The following is a 16,546-nucleotide window of genomic DNA, read 5'->3' as shown; positions in this document are numbered from 1 at the left end:
AATCCTGCTGCCTCAGCCTCCCAAGTGGCTGGGACTACAGGCATGTGCCACCATGCCCAGCTAATATTTTTCTATATATATTAGTTGGCCAATTAATTTCTTACTATTTATAGTAGAGACGGGGTCTCGCTCTTGCTCAGGCTGGTTTTGAACTCCTGACCTCAAGCAATCCACCCGCCTCGGCCTCCCAGAGTGCTAGGATTACACGCATGAGCCACCGCTCCCGGCCTAAATAGTCTTTTTAAAAAAATAATTTCAGGGCTGGGCGCGGTGGCTCACGCCTGTAATCCTAGCTCTCTGGGAGGCCGAGGCGGGCGGATTGCTCAAGGTCGGGAGTTCGAAAAAAAATAATTTCAGCCTGCTAGTTTTCTCCATCCTTTTGCTCTTTAAATCCTTTTAGGCTCAAGACAGTTTTCCCTTTGCTTAGGATTCTGTTTCACTTTAAACAATATGAAAATGTAACAAAACAACTAAAAAGTATCTCACATTTGTTAGCTAACTATTAAATTAGCAGGAGAAACCAAAGCATCAAGAACCTAAAGCTGCCAAATATTACATGGCAGAGAAACATCCTTAGAATAGGATAATTTTCACTGCATTTTGTTTTTTAAAAATGGGCCGGGCACAGTGGCTCATGCCTGTAATCCTAGTACTTTGGGAGGCTGAAGTGAGAGGATCGCTTGAGGCCAGGAATTCAAGACCAGCCTGGACAATATCTCTACCAAAAATTTTTTTTAAGTTAGCTGGGTTTGTTGGTACATGCCTATAGTCCCAGCTACTCGGGTGGCTAAGGAAAGATGAGCCCAGGAGTTTGAGGCCACAGTGAGGAATTGGCTCATGTGATTATGAAGGCTGGTAAATCCGAAATCTGCAGGGTAGGCCAGATCTACAGAACTGCTGATGCTGCAGTTCACGTCTAAAGGTGGTCTGCTGCTGGCTAAATTCCTTCTTGCTCAGGGGAGGTCATTCTTCATTCTACTGAGGCCTTCAACTGGTTGGATGAGGCCCACCCACACGCAGAGGGGAATCTGCTATATTCAAAGTCCACCAATCAAACACTAATCTCATCCAAAACCATCCTCACAGAAACACCAAGAATAATGTTTGGCCACATACATAGGCACTGTGGCCCAGCAAAGTTGACATATAAAATTAGCCATCACAGATTTGGATATATATATAAAAGTTATTGCTGGGGGTGGTGGCTCATGCCTATAATCCTAGCACTTGGGGAGGTTGAGGCAGGAGGATCAAGATAGAGCAGTGGAGAAAGAGACCCTGTCTCAAAAAAAGAAAAAACGTTTCTTGCAGCTGCATCTTTAAGTCAGTTATGGCCAAAAGTATTCTAAGGGATAGAAAAGAATGTTCTGATCCCTGCTCTCATCTGTGATCCCACTTGGTTTAACAGACAAGATGAATCTAGACAAGACCAAGCATCAGCTACTTCTAATACCACTCCATATAACTGATTCTGGTAACTTAAAAGCCCCAAGTGAAACAGACAGTATTAAATAATTAAAAAGGATTTTCAAAAAACCAGCTATTTGGAAAGAGTTTTTTAAATTGATTCATAGAATAATTATTATTGAAACTAAAGTGTAAATTATCCTGGGGCAGGAATCTTGTATTTTCTCTAATTTCAACCAAAGATCTATATTCGCACTCACTCAAAATGCTTTAAAGCCAATATTCCAGCAGATCTCCACCACACTGTTAGAGAAAGTGGCTCTTGAAAAGAGAGAAATACTGTACTGACTTCTGGCCACTATGTGACCATCAAATCCTTGGCATGAATAAAGGTTTCCTTCCTAACTTGGGTCATCAGTGTCGAGATTCCTCCTACAGGTTAAGCATCATCCCTCAGCCAAGGCCACTAGGCCCTGTCTTTAATAAGAAATGGCAACATTTTCAGACAACTATCACAGCCCAGTATAGCTGAAAGTGCTTTGCTACTTTATGTGTATGCATTAACATCAAAAAAGATGAAGAGCTACCCTGGGGGACACTTTCACAAGCATTTTTTCCAACTGGCATTCACTAAAATTCTCCCACTCACAAGCCATTCTAATCGTAACATTTCCAGCCAAAAGACTGCCTTATTCATATTTCCCTAGACGAGAAATCACCAAACTGTTTTAGCACAAGGACATTTGCACAAAGTTAAAATCCACAAACAAAAACCCTTGCAGACCGCCACCCCGTCTGCCCCAAGTTGTCCTTCAAGAAAAAAAAAGTTTTCATAAAACTCCACTGAAATGATGCCTGATCTATATTTATCATAAGTAAAAGATTAATTAATGTAAAAGTAAAGGATGAATTGTTTGCCATACACAAATACATGTATGCTGTTACATGTTAGTATCCTAAAACAAAAATGCCATAACCAAGACTCTAAACATAAGTGATGCTTAAAATAAACTCAAAGGGGCTATAAATTTTTTTACAGTATAAGATAACTCTTAATGTTTTTAAATTGACTCGCAAAAACAATTACTGCTGAAATCAAAGTATAAACTCCTCTGGAGGGTTTTGTATACACTAAGAAAAAAATGCTTTTTAAATTTTTAGCAATCTAAATTTTTTTCCTTCAACTCACCTCTAAAAATTGTATTGCCCACTTTTTCCTGAATGTTCACATATCTCAATATTGTAAATATGAGTTTTCTTACTAAACAAAATCACACTTAAAAAGTTCTAGTGAGTACATTATAAAGGCTGCTAAATTTTTTTAATTTTCCACTAAATTCCATCCCTTTCCCAGAAATAATTTTCTCCACTAGGACACCCATATATATATAATATTTCCATCTCTAACATTAAAATGTACTTGTTTTTAAAAACTGGTAATCTATATATGATCATTTTGGGCTAATTGTAACACCTGATTTGGCCAGCCCAGAGATATATTTACAGACTAATACTACAGGAAACTACATTTGAATAATTTTTGTTGTTACTTTTTTTTTTTTTTTTTTTGAGACAGAGTCTTGCTTTGTTGTCCAGGCTAGAGTGAGTGCCGTGGCGTCAGCCTCGCTCACAGCAACCTCAAACTCCTGGGCTCGAGCAATCCTCTTGCCTCAGCCTCCCGAGTAGCTGGGACTACAGGCACGCGCCACCATGCCCGGCTAGTTTTTTCTATATATATTAGTTGGCCAATTAATTTCTTTCTATTTATAGTAGAGACGGGGTCTTGCTCTTGCTCAGGCTGGTCTCGAACTCCTGACCTCGAGCAATCCGCCCACCTCGGCCTCCCAGAGTGCTAGGATTACAGGCGTGAGCCACCGCGCCCGGCCATGGTTGTTACTTTTATTTTGTTTTTTTGAGACAGTGTCTTGCTCTGTCACCCAGGCTAGAGTGCAGTGGCATCATAGCTCACTGTAACCTCAAACTCCTGGGCTCAAGCCATCCTCCTGCCTTGGCCTCCCAAAGTGCTAGGATTACAGGCTTGAGCCACCATCCCTAGCCTTGGATAATATTTTTCAAAATATTTTTATATGTTAAAAACCAATAGATGAGCTATGATTTTAAATAATTCATATTTCATGAAAACAAGACTTCATACTGTAAAAACATAACCAAAATATATACTGTACATAATAAAATACAAAAGAAGTTTCATTGAGATTGGAGAAATAAGATGTATAACACAAAAAAGAATGTGGAAGTAAATGCCAATGCATCAAAAATCTCGATTTTTAAAAAAATAAATCTATTATTTATAATATCCTAACAAAAAAAGATCTGATAAAGTTATCCAAAGATTCAATATCATATATAAGTAGAAACTTGTTAAAAATTTCAAGAAATTCTATTAATAGCATGGCATTAACCATAACAACATTTTCTCTATAAAAACATGAACATGTTCCTTTTGTGAACTCCCATACAGTTTTCTATAATCTTGGGATCCAGTGAAAGACTACTGCTATGGATTAAATACTTGCATCCTCCTAAAATTCATCTGCTGAAACCCTAACCCCCAAGCTGATAATATTAGGAGGTGGGGGCCTTTGTGAAGTGATTAGGACATGAGGGCAGGGCCCACATGAATAGGATTAGTGCATTTATAAAAGAAGCCCCAGCACTTTAGGAGGCCAAGGCAGGAAAATCACTTGAGGCCAGGAGTTCAACACCAGCCTGGGCAACATATGCTCTCTTTAAAAAAAAAAAATTAGCCAGTGTGATAGCATGCACCAGTAGTCCCAGCTACTCAGAAGGCTGAGGCACGAGGATTGCTTGAACCCAGGATTTCAAGGTTACAGACTCTGTCTCAGAATAAAAATAAATAAAAAAGCTCCAGAAAGAAGCCCCTCTGACCCTTTCTCTATGAGGACATAGTGAGAAGACACCTGTCTATGAAGTAGAAGTGGGCTCTCACCAGACACCAAATCTCTTAGCATTTTGACCTTGGACTTCCCAGCCTCCAGAACCATCAGCAGTAAATTGCTGTTGTTTATGAGCCACCCATTTTATGGCTGTATAATAATCCAAATGGACTAAGATATTGACCCATGGCTGGGTGCAGTGGCTCACGCCTGTAATCCTAGCACTCTGGGAGGCCGAGGAGGGCGGATTGCTCAAGGTCAGGAGTTCGAAACCAGCCTGAGCAAGAGTGAGACCCTGTCTCTACTATAAGTAGAAAGAAATTAATTGGCCAACTAATATATATAGAAAAAATTAGCCAGGCATGGTGGCGCATGCCTATAGTCCCAGCTACTCAGGAGGCTGAGGCAGGAGGATCACTTGACCCCAGGTTGAGGTTGCTGTGAGCTAGGCTGACGCCACAGTACTCTAGCAGGGGCAACACTCTAGCTGGGGCAACAGAGTGAGACACTGTCTCAAAACAAAACAAAACAAAACAAAAAAACATTCCACACAGTTGAACATGCCCCCATGAGGAAATACTATCTTCCTGGATGCCAGGACTTTACCCTCTCTTGATTTTCCTCCTACCTCAGTGGCTGTTTCTTATCAGGTTCCCTTTCTGGGTCCTCTTTCTCTCCTGACCTTTAATTGTTGTATGGCCTCTTCTCTATTTATGCTCACTCTCTAGGTAATCTGCCCATTCTCATGATTTTATGTATTTATTTTACTAAACTATAACATGTACTTAACATTCTCATGATTTTAAATACACTGACAACTTCCTGATTAGTATCCCTAACCCACACCTCCCTCTGAACTGCAACTCCCTACACAACATCTCCATGAGGATAAATAATAGGCAGCATAATCATAATATATTCAAAACAGATATTTTCTTCCTCCAAATCTTCCCTTTCAATTTTTCCTATCTCAGTATGTGATGACAATTCCATTTTTTTGAGCTGCTTAAGCCACAACTCCTGGTATCACTGCGGTAGAGAAGCTAGCTGCCTCCTGATTTGCATTCAGCCACCCTTGCATGTGGGTGTGGCCAGGTGACCAAGTTCTGGCCAAGGAGATGTAATGATACATGAAACTGTCTGACCATGCCTTTAAGGGGTAGGGACATGCACTCTCATTCCCCGAGTCCATTCCTGAGGACTGAGATGCAGATCTCCTCACAGGAGCTGGAGGAGCCCTCTTGGACTGTAAACTAGAGGATGACAGTAGACAAGACAGATGAGCCTGGCCCCCTAGTAATCATGGAGTTACTAAGCCAGCTCTCAACCACCTCCTCAGATATTTAAGTATAGAAAAATAAGCTGTTACGTTGTTTAAGCCATTATTAGTTTAGAACTCTCGCTGCAGCAGCCAAATCAGTACCCTAACTAATATGCAAAATTTGGAACCTGGAAGTAATCAACTTTAAATGAATATAAATATGTGACACTGACTTAGGGGTCAGTGTGGGCACAGATAGTGTTGGATGGAAGAATGGTGATATTGTAGGACACAATAAACACTTGGTAAACCTGTGACACTTTAGAAAACAGCCTGCATGCCAACATGGCCTATAATTCAAGGGAATCTGGTAGAACAATTCAGAATTTGGGTGCTTATTGGCTTCATGCCACTTTAAGTAAGAAGTCCTTCACTTAAGCCCAGGAGTTTAAGACCAGCCTGGGCAACACAATGAGACCCTGACTCTATAAAAATCAAAACTAAAAATTAAAAAAAAGTAGATGGGCATGGTGATGCACACCTGTAGTCCCAATACTCAGGAGGCTGAGACAGGAGGACTGCTTAAGGCCAGGAGTTTGAGGTTGCAGTGAGTTATGATGACACCACTGCACGCTAGCCTGGATGACAGAGTGAGTTTCCTGTCTCTGTAAAAAAAAGAAAGAAAGAAAGCCAGCCAGGCACAGTGGCTCACGCCTGTAACCCTAGCACTCTGGGAGACTGAAGCAGAAGGATCACTTGAGTTCAGGAGTTTGAGACCAGACTGAGCAAAAGACCTCCATTTCTACAAAAAACAGAAAAATTAGCCGGGCATGGTGGTGCATGCCCATAGTTCCAGCTTCTCGGGAGGCTAAGGCAGAAGGATGGCTTAAGCCCAAGAGTTTGAGACTGCAGTGAGTCATGATGACACCACTGCACTCTAGCCAGGGTGACAGAGCAAGACTCTGTCAAAAAAAGAAAGAAAAAAGAAAAAAGAAAAAAGAAAAGAAAAGAAAAGAAAAGAAAAGAAAAGAAAAGAAAAGAAAAGAAAAGAAAAGGAAAAGAAAAGAGGCCCACAAGCATGAAACAGATTCAAGCTACAGCTCGCCAATTTGCATGCAATGAAAAAAGGGAATATAGACCTGTCTAAGGAATGTCCATGGTCTACAGTCTAAGTTTACTCAGAATCTAGTAACTGGGGGCTAGGTGGGGTTGAAAACACCAAATCCTTCACTACTCAGCAGGAAGCAAGATAAAGAAACTACTCAGCACCAGGAAGGGGATATCCCCAAATGTTTACTTCAGACCTGTTCCCAGAGAAAAAGAAACACAGAAAAACTTCCCAAACAGTAAAGTCAGAGGTTAGAGAGGTCCAGGGACAAGGGAGTTCCTCCAAGAGACCAAAACCAAGGCTGCTAGATGGGCTAGGTCAGAAACTCACACCAGGAAGCTCTCACAACTTGGCCTGGCAGGAGTTGACAATGGCTATGGACCAGTGAGGGGTATGTACTTCCCACTCTTCCCTTTTCTAAATGCTTGTTTTTATTTCCATTATCCTATCTTACTCCATCACACTGTATGGGGGGTGGGGGGCAGCAGATAATTTGTGTTTTAATCTAAAGGTCCCTAGACTGTACATCACTCAGAGATTGTGGACTCTGAAGTTGATTTGGGCTTCTTTCCCCTGGGAAGGTACAGTGTTTTAGGTTTGGGAAGAAAGACATAGACTATTCTCCCTTTCTAACATAAAAGAATTTGTAGTTGAACATATGGCTACCAAGTTAAAAACTATATTTCTCAGCCTTCCCAGCAAGAAGCTGTGGCCATGTAACTTAGGTTCTGGCCAGTGAGAGATAAACAGGAGTGATCCATGCAACTTTCAAGCTGTGCCATGAAAGAGAAGGAGAATGACTTCCCCTTCCCCTCTCCTCTCTGACTAGAATGCAGAAATACATGGATCAAAAGATGAAAGCCATATGGTAAGAAAGTTCGTACAAGACAGACAGCACCTGCACCCCAAATGAGCATAGAGCTGCCATAGCAGCCCCAGCCTCCTACCCAGACTTCTATTTAGAGAGAAATAAGTATTTACCTGGCTTAAGCAGCTGCTATTTAATGGCTCTCTGTTACAATGATCAACCCGATGATAAGCTACTTCACCTGGGCACCTTCGACTGACTCTAGTCTTTCATACTCCACATCCAACCCATCACCCAATCCTATTGGCTCTACCTACAAAATATCTGACCTTTTCTCACCTTCTCCACTAACCCTGACTGGTGACCACACATGATCTCTCACTGGGACTCCTGCAGCAGCCTTATAACCATTTTCTCTGCTTTCACTCTTTCCCCCTTTATCCTCTTCACAACAGCCAGAATGATTATTTTAAAACATAAATGAGAATGTAGGTTCCACAAGGACAGATATTTCTTTTTGTTTTGATCAGTGGTATATCCTCATAGTCTAGAACAACATTAGGCCTACCCTGAATTTTAACAAATATAAAATATTGTAGATCATAAGCTAAACCATTATTTTTCACACCCCCAAGAAAAAAAAATACTGTCCATTAAACCACAACAGAATGCCTTAACAATAGATCATGAGTAGCGATCAGTTACACCAGGCTTTACCTGCTTTGAAATTTCTGAGGGGCCTGGTGCAGTGGCTCACGCCTGTAATCCTAGCACTCTGGGAGGCCGAGGCAGGCAGATTGCTCCAAGTCAGGAGTTCGAAACTAGCCTGAGCAAGAGCGAGATCCCGTCTCTACTACAAATAGAAAGAAATTAATTGGCCAACTAATATATATAGAAAAAATTAGCCAGGCATGGTGGCGCATGCCTGGCTGAGGCAGTAGGATCGCCTGAGCCCAGGAGAATGAGGTTGCTGTAAGCTAGGCTGACACCACAGCACTCACTCTAGCCTGGGCAACAAAGTGAGACTCTGTCTAAAAAAAAAGAAATTTCTGAGGAATGTGGAGAGTCTCTGACCTTCCGCTACATTACCTGGGTGAAAAAGGCAATTCTCCTAACGCCACGTTCAGTTACAAAGTGCGACACAGATTCATAGGCCTGTGGATTTCGGCCTGTCTAAAGCTCCCTAATGCACTTGGTTGTTACTGTACAATGAAACATGGATTTGTGGTCATTCCAACAACATTTTTTTGCTAATATCAAACTGACACCCTACTGCTATTTCCATTCATCTCTGTATACAAAGTAGCATTTGTTTTCATTGCAAATCAAAGTGTAATTTTTTGGAAGGCATTTAAAATGGCAACTAAATTTAACATGTGTAGCACTCAACTCAAGGGCTGATAATATGAACAAGTATAACCAGGTTGCACATAAACAGGAAATGACAACAATGTCACAACTGCCACCTGTCCAATAGAGATTACACCATCCATTATAAGAAGCATCCTAATTTCAAACATATTTAAATGTGAAGAAAAGAAAATATGAAGAAAAAAATCAGCAGATTGAAATAGTTATGAGAGCTCAATAATATTTTGCTGAAAGAATGAATGACTTCATCTCCTGCCACTGTGTCCCTTGCATAGCAGGCTTCAACCACACTTGTCCTTCTTGCTATTCCTGGAACAGCTCAAGAATGTATCCACCTCAAGGCCCTTGGTACCTGGTATTCCCTGTACCTGGGAATTTTCTTCCCCCAGAAAGCTCCCTGTCATCCCTGAAATTCTTTTTAAAACCACCTCCTAAAATTGCACACTCTCCACATACCCCATTGGTTTTCCATCCCTTTTAGGCTACTTTATTTTTCTTCATACCACTTACCACCAAATGACATGTGTGTATGCTTGTTTATTATCCCCCTCCTCAAGTTACTTTGGTTTTAGAGGTGGTTTAGTAAATCGATTGAGAACTTTGGAGTCAGACTGGACTAGAATCCAGGTTCTACCATTTACTAGTTGTTTGCCTTTCAGCAAATTACTTAATTTCTATTGGCCTCAATTTTCTCATCTGTAAAATGGGGGTTATAAAACCAACCTTGCTAAGCAAATTAAGTGCTTAGCACATATTAAGAACTCAAAAAATGTCAACTAATATCATTATTACCATTCTCTGTCTCTTGTCTATAATCAACGAAAGGAGCAGAGAGAGGGCCTGAGAGGCTATATCCCACTCTCTTACTAGGCTTAAGGAAGAAAAATCCTGGATATAAAATGAGTGGTAGCAACCGCCTACTGGGGGGAAAAGTGAGCTCAGGTCCTCAGGCCTATGACAAGGAAAGAAAAGGTCAAAGAGGTGGGGACCTTCGAGCAGAAAGGCCAAGGTGCTGGTCTCCATGTTGACTCATCTTTTCAGTAGTCCAAAACAAAACTGGGGCCGGGCGCGGTGGCTCACACCTGTAATCCTAGTTCTCTGGGAGGCCAGACTCCACGGCTTCACTCACAGACAGCAACAGCAGCCTTCTAATTTGCCTAGAGATCTGCAGCCACCTTCTTCCAAACCACCCTCTACACCTTTGCCAGGCATCTTTCTAATCCCTTTAAATCCCTCAATGGCATCTTAACAGAGGAAAGTCCAACTCTAGGCATTTTTGACAGCCCTCCAAGATCTGGTGCCTGTCTGGCCTCCTAGGCAAAACCCAGTGTTCCAGTTCTACTACTTCCAGCTGTTTCTTGAGCTCTCCAATCTCACAGCCAGTTTTCAGGGCCCTTTAAGAAGCAACTACTATTCAGCATAAGTATCACTTTTTCTTTAGTCTTCACTAAGAAAATGCCCCTCCAGGGGTCTCTTCTTGTTTTTCTGAAGTGGCTTGTGCCTAACTCCACAATTGTTAGATTCCTATCTATCTCCCTTACCCCAATTAAATTAGAATTTATTTAAATCTTGTCCAGTGAAAACAATTGGGTAGGGGAGAGGAGAATCAGTACCAAAAATCCCTGATCACATCATTAATGTATTCATGCAGAACAACACTTCTACAGAAAAACTATGCATATCAAGCAGAGTGGGTCAATGTTAGTAGGGTATTTATACAGAAGCTTTGGTAAATTGAATGCCAGTTGTTAAGCTGTAAAACATAGTAAAAGGGCTTTTAGAGTCAAAAGCCCTGGGTTTGAATTCCAACTCTGTCACTTTTAAGCCAGTACACTATGGACAAGTTCCTTAACCTAAATCTCAGTTTCGCCACCTATATAAGGAAAATAGTACCTGCTTGATTGCAATGTTTTATCAAATGAGACAATAGCTATAAAGTGCCTGGCACAGAGCAGGCTTCTAAGGCTATTATTAAATGGCAATCCTTTTCCACTTACAGAACACTGCTAAAAAGTCCAAGGTCATATATTCTGCATTTGGGAAGGAACACTTAACACTCTTCTAAAACCTTGACCACACACTGAATCCCAGCCAACCACCTTGCAGATGAAATAGGTCATAAAGAGTTGGGGGGGGGGGGTGGAAGACAAATCATTTCAATGCAATCTCATCACCACTGTTGAAAAACAGTTTAAAACACCTGCGCTGCCGTACTCACGGCACCATCTTGGTACATGAAAAACAAAACATAAGTAGGCTACAGAATGAATATAATGTAAATAATGATGCCTTGGAATGTAGATTCCTAAAGGGAATGAACTTAGTCATAAATTTGCTCTATAGAGCAATGAACTCACTGTAATACACTATATAAACAATAAACAGCAATGAAGCTCAAGTATTTTACCTTCAAAGCACAGGAGAAAAAACACACAAGAATTCAAGGGGATTTATGAGAGGGACAAAAAGATGCCCATGATGTAAAATCTTCTAAGCTTTTAGTCTAGTTATACTAGCCTTTATTTTTCATAGACTTTATTCTCATACATTTTCATTTTGTTAAAATATAAAACTCTGCCTTACCCAATTTCCTAATTTAGATTGATAGATCACCGTTTTGCCTGTTTCAGCCCTGAAATATATTCTTGAATTTTCAGTAATATATTATTTTCTAACCAAATCATCACCTACTGTAACTGACACAAGATTCCACCATAGAATGACAATACACAGGCAAAACCTTTGTTGAGTATTGCTCACCTGACCCCAAAATTTTAAAAACTGGATTAAAAAAAAACTTTAAGAGATTTTTCCCAAAAAACTATTTGTTCTAGGTTCTACTGAGAGTAAGGTAACCACTTATTGAACTGTCCCTTTGTGCTCAGGACAACTAATTTGTTGAAGATAATTTTATATTGATTCTATATTACTGATTTTAATTTTTCACTTTTATTTTAATGTTCTGTTGACCTACTTCTTCCCTATATGTAAAAGCCTCTAAAGTAGGGGCTATTTACAGATGATCAAGAAAAAAAGTAATTTCTGGGAGTAAAAGACTAGTAAAAAACAGACTCTTTGCCTTAAGAGAAAATACCCACTAGAATTAAAATTAAAGAAAAAAGGGGAAAGGGATACTTTTAAAAACTACATAAAATAAAGCACTTCTAAGGAGATCTCTTGATATTTCCTGCCTGAGTGCAAGAAACTATTCAATATTCTTCTCATTTAAAATTAAATTCCTGATGTATCTGAGGAAAACAAAGTCACTAACACAGGATGGGCAATCCAAACTTTCCAAACCAAGTATCCAAGTATCATAACCAACAAAATTATTTGTTTATTTTCCTACCTGACCCTTAACATACAGACCATTGCATGCCCTATCCCTGGAAAATTTAAGTCCCTAAAATACTACTCTGTAGCTAAAAGTGGAGCATGGAAGTCTTACAATACAACCAACCTGATATGTGACTACTTTCTTAATACTGTAGGGAAGTTTATATGAACCAGTGAAAGAAATGATATCAACAAGAGGTGTCCTAAAAGGGAAGCTCCCAATTAGTAAAACGGCAGGGTAAAGTCAGTAGAATCACAGGAAATTCCTTGTATCCTACCTGCCACTGTTTTTATGACAAACTAATTTATTAGACAATCTTTATTTTTTTTTTTTAATTTTAGCATATTATGGGGGTACATGTGTTAAGGTTACATATATTGCCCATGCCCCCCTCCCCCCTTAAACAATCTTTAAAACATCAAGAAGGAGATCTGTAAAACTCTTTTCACAAATGAGAAGAGGGGAGAGTTTACAAAGTAATTTGCTTCCACTTGCTTCCTGTTCAGCCTCTGCTGCAGGAAAACACAAGTTTGAAAGAAACAAGAACTAGGAAAAGGTAGAATGAAAGAGAATAATGCCAGAGTCATCAGTAGTCTATTAAATCATTAGAATTTAATTGGAATTCTCTAAACTGATGAGAATATACATATTTTGTTAAATATCAAAGAATCTGCCTGCAAGTTAACCCCCAACCACAAAGATATGTTTAATTAACTTATAAAATGAAATGGCCACACATACTTGGGATTTCAAATACTTCCTTTAAAAACGTACACCCACTAAACATTCTGATTCCATCCAAAAGTATACTTTAAATCCCTGAAGACACAAACACAATTTAACGTGATATAAATCCAGCCCTTCTTGCTTGCATACCCTGAGAAAAGAATGAACACCTCAAGACGCTCTCCTTTCTTCGGATCCTAAAAGAACACTCGAAAAGCAGCAAATGGGCTCAGAATTAAGAAAGAAGGCAAGAGAATAAAGGAGAATAAAACCAGAGTCCCTCTCAGGGAGTCATTTTATTCTTGGAAAATGTCATCTTCGTTCCTTCCCCAAGCCCAAAGGCCAGGCACCACTGGCGCAATATCATCCTGTCCAAAGCGCTAAAGAGTTGCCAACTAATCACTCAAGGTGCCCCCCTCCCCAACCTCCTTCTCACCTCATCGGCGCTCAGCTCCTCCATCGCTTTTCTCTTAATGGTGAAAGGCGTTAGGAAGCGATCCTTCTGTTCTCGAGACCAGAGCGGGAGGAAGGAGAGTGGAAGGTATCTATCAGGCTGTCTGGTCCCCCGAGTGGGGGAGGCTTCAGAATTGCATAGTCAGAGGTTAAAAAATAAGAACACGAGAGGCACTGAAATGCCTTGCCTTCGGTCACTCCAATCGCCCCAGAAACTCCTACAGCCGCTTGTACCCTGAGCAGCCTCCTTTGGCCGCCACTGCTGCTGCTACTACACGGTTATCTTAAGGCGCCACTTACTACCCTTTGCTTCCCAGGTTACCCAGACTGGGTAGCGTCTCCAGCTCGCCTCGTGCCCCGAGCCCGCTGTCTTCGTAGTGCCGGCGCGGGAGCGGCGTTTCCTGCACCAGATCCTGCTCCCCTTCGTACCCTTCGCCCCTGGCGGGAACTGGTCGACTGCAGAGTGGATGCCCCGAGGCAAGGAGACCCCACAGCCGCCCTGGCAGAGCCCTGCACTGTAAGGGGAACCCCTCCCTCCTAAAGCAGGCCAGTCACGCCCCGCCTCCACGCTGGAACCCGGGCAGGGGGGAAGGGAAGGATGGGACTCGCGATGGTCTCGCTGGAAGAGTAAATCCTTCTACCCCGCCACCCCTACTCTTACCCTCTCGCCCCACCAAGTATTATTCATCAAAACAACAGGGCGGCCATCTTTGAAAGGGATCACGTGATCCTGTCAGGGAGGCGGGGCTTCTGGCTCCGGGGCACAGCAGCCAATAGGCCGCGGGCATCGCGCCGCCGATTTCCTCTCGCCTGCGTCCTCTCCCCGCCCCCGCCCCAGCCTCTCCCCCATAGCCGCGCCAGGCGCGGGGAGGAGCCAGAGAAGAGAGAGAGCTGGGCAGGAGGCAGGGCGGCCGGGCGGCACGACTGGGTGTTGCCATGGCGACTGCACAGTGGCTGTAGGCGCTAGGGGCCTGGCCGGGGTAGGATGGCAAGGGGAGGGACGGCGCCGAGACGCGCACCCGAGGAAGGTCGGCCTGAAGAGGGCGCTAGCCTGGGACCTGGTCCCCGCAGCGCATCCGTTGTTCCCAGTCGCCTGCTTTTTAGGGGTCCCAGAGCCGTGAAACCCATCAGCGCCTGGACAGGACTCTCCCCACCCGCCGCCCAAGCGAGGGAAAACAAAACAGAAAACGTCTCCTTTCTGCGGAGAGCGTTATCCACCCTGTTGACCATTCATATTTTGAAAAATCTCTTACTGCACCCTCTTCCACCTTCAAGAAAGCCCAGTTGTAAGAAGACTCTTAACAAAAGAACTTCAATTTATTTTACTTAGGCCTTTTAAAGGGCTACTTTCTGGGGTTTTTTTATGTGTTCAAAAGTATTGGTTTTATTACCCTTTGTGTGGGGGGGGATAAGAAAAGAAATAAATTTTAGAAGTAAGAAATATCTATAAGTAAAATTTTTAAAAATTAAAAAAATAAAAGTATTAGAAAAATTTGAAAGTATAAATGGATGAGAGACCCAAATAACTTCAAAGTGTGCACAATACGTGCAAAAGGAAGACATTTTGAGTTAATGGGGGAAAAAATCCTCAGGTGAACAAGAATACAAATATTTTCTAATATATAAATCTTAAATTGAGCGGTCAAAGTACCAATGCCATGAAATTCCAGATTTTGCCACAAATGAAGAATATAATGTATTGGACGGCTTACTACACCGTAAACTTAAAGATTGCATTCCAGAATTAAAAGAGTTACAATTTCTATGCTACATGCTTAAAATAGGAACCTGACTACTAGATATGTAAGGAATTTGTAACTAAGATTAAACCACTGCTGGCTTTGCATATTATCTGCTCTCCAGGAAAGGAATTCTGTGTAAGCCAGAACTTGAACCCCTGGTGACATTGCTGTTAATAGTTTGCTTCTTTTTTTAAACATCATTATTGTCAGATAATTCACATACTGTACAATTTACCTAATTAAGGTGTACAGTGGTTTTAGTATATTCACAGAGTTGTTCAACCATCATCCACTAATTCCAGAACATTTCTATCACCCCAAGAAGAAACCCTCAAACCCACTAACAAGTCACTCATTTCCCCTTCAGGGCAACCACTAATCTACCTTCTGCCTTAATGGATTTGCCTATTCTGGACATTTCACATCAAAGGAATAATGTACTTAGTGGCCTTATGTGTCTGCCCTTAGCATATGTTTTCAGGCTTCATCCATATTATAGCATATATCAGTCCTTCATTTCTATAATGCCAAATAATATTCCATTGTATGGCTATAGTATATTTTGTTTATCAATTCATAGTTAATAGACTTTTGTGTCATTTCTACCTTGTGACTATTATGAATAATACTGCTATTAATATAAACATTCATGTACAAGTTTTTGCGTGGATATGTGTTTTCACTTCTTTTGGGTATATGCCTAAGGAGAAGAATTACTGGGTTGTATGTCTAAGTTTTTGAGGAAATGCCAAACTGTTTTCCAAAGCAGCTGTACCATTTTACATTTCCCCGAGAAATGCATAAGATTTCCAACTTCTCATCTTTACCTACAATTGTTATTGTCTGCCTATGTTATTACAGCCATACTAGTAGATATGAAATGGTAGCTCTTTGTAGTTTGATTTTATTTCCCTAACAGCTAATGATGTTGAACATCTTTTTTTTCCCTGTGTTTATCTTCTTTGGACAAATGCCTATTCAAATCCTTTGTTTATTTTCAATTTGGTTATTTGTCTTTTTATTGTTGGGTTCTAAGAATTCTTTTTTTTTTTTTTTTTTTTGAGACAGAGCCTCACTCTGTTGCCCAGGCTAGAGTGAGTGCCGTGGCATCAGCCTCACTCACAGCGACCTCAAACTCCTGGGCTCAAGCAATCCTTCTGCCTCAGCCTCTTGAGTAGCTGGGACTACAGGCATGCACCACCATCCCTGGCTAAGTTTTTCTATATATATTTAATTGTCCAATTAATTTATTTCTATTTTTAGTAAAGATGGGGTCTCACTCTTGCTCAGGCTGGTTTTGAACTCCTGACCTGGAGCGACCCTCCCGCCTCAGCCTCCGAGAGTGCTAGGATTACAGGCATGAGCCACCGTGCCTGACCTAAGAATTCTTTATATTAATATATTCTAGGCCGGGC

The 16,546-nt window shown here is 41.3% G+C and overlaps 1 protein-coding gene across 4 annotated transcripts in view; it reads right to left on the bottom strand.

Annotated features, from left to right (window-relative positions):
* Positions 1–14,109, bottom strand: part of UBE4B (ubiquitination factor E4B) — a 121,724-nt gene extending 107,615 nt beyond the window's left edge. For 3 of the 4 annotated variants that reach the window (XM_075993875.1, XM_075993886.1, XM_075993891.1), the window contains exons 1-2: positions 14,051–14,109; positions 13,373–13,438 (exon numbers count right to left, since the gene is read on the bottom strand). In XM_075993875.1, the coding sequence (XP_075849990.1) occupies positions 13,373–13,438; positions 14,051–14,077 (93 nt within the window). In that variant the 5' untranslated portion in view covers positions 14,078–14,109. Of the gene's footprint in view, positions 1–13,372 lie in introns of all 4 variants that reach the window. The other variant, XM_075993883.1, reaches the window with a different exon arrangement.
* Between the last annotated feature and the right edge of the window lie 2,437 nt (positions 14,110–16,546).

The sequence above is a fragment of the Microcebus murinus genome, chromosome 2 (assembly GCF_040939455.1).
Source record: "Microcebus murinus isolate Inina chromosome 2, M.murinus_Inina_mat1.0, whole genome shotgun sequence".
Classification (NCBI taxonomy): domain Eukaryota; kingdom Metazoa; phylum Chordata; class Mammalia; order Primates; family Cheirogaleidae; genus Microcebus; species Microcebus murinus.
This window is presented reverse-complemented; position numbering and strand designations above follow the sequence as displayed.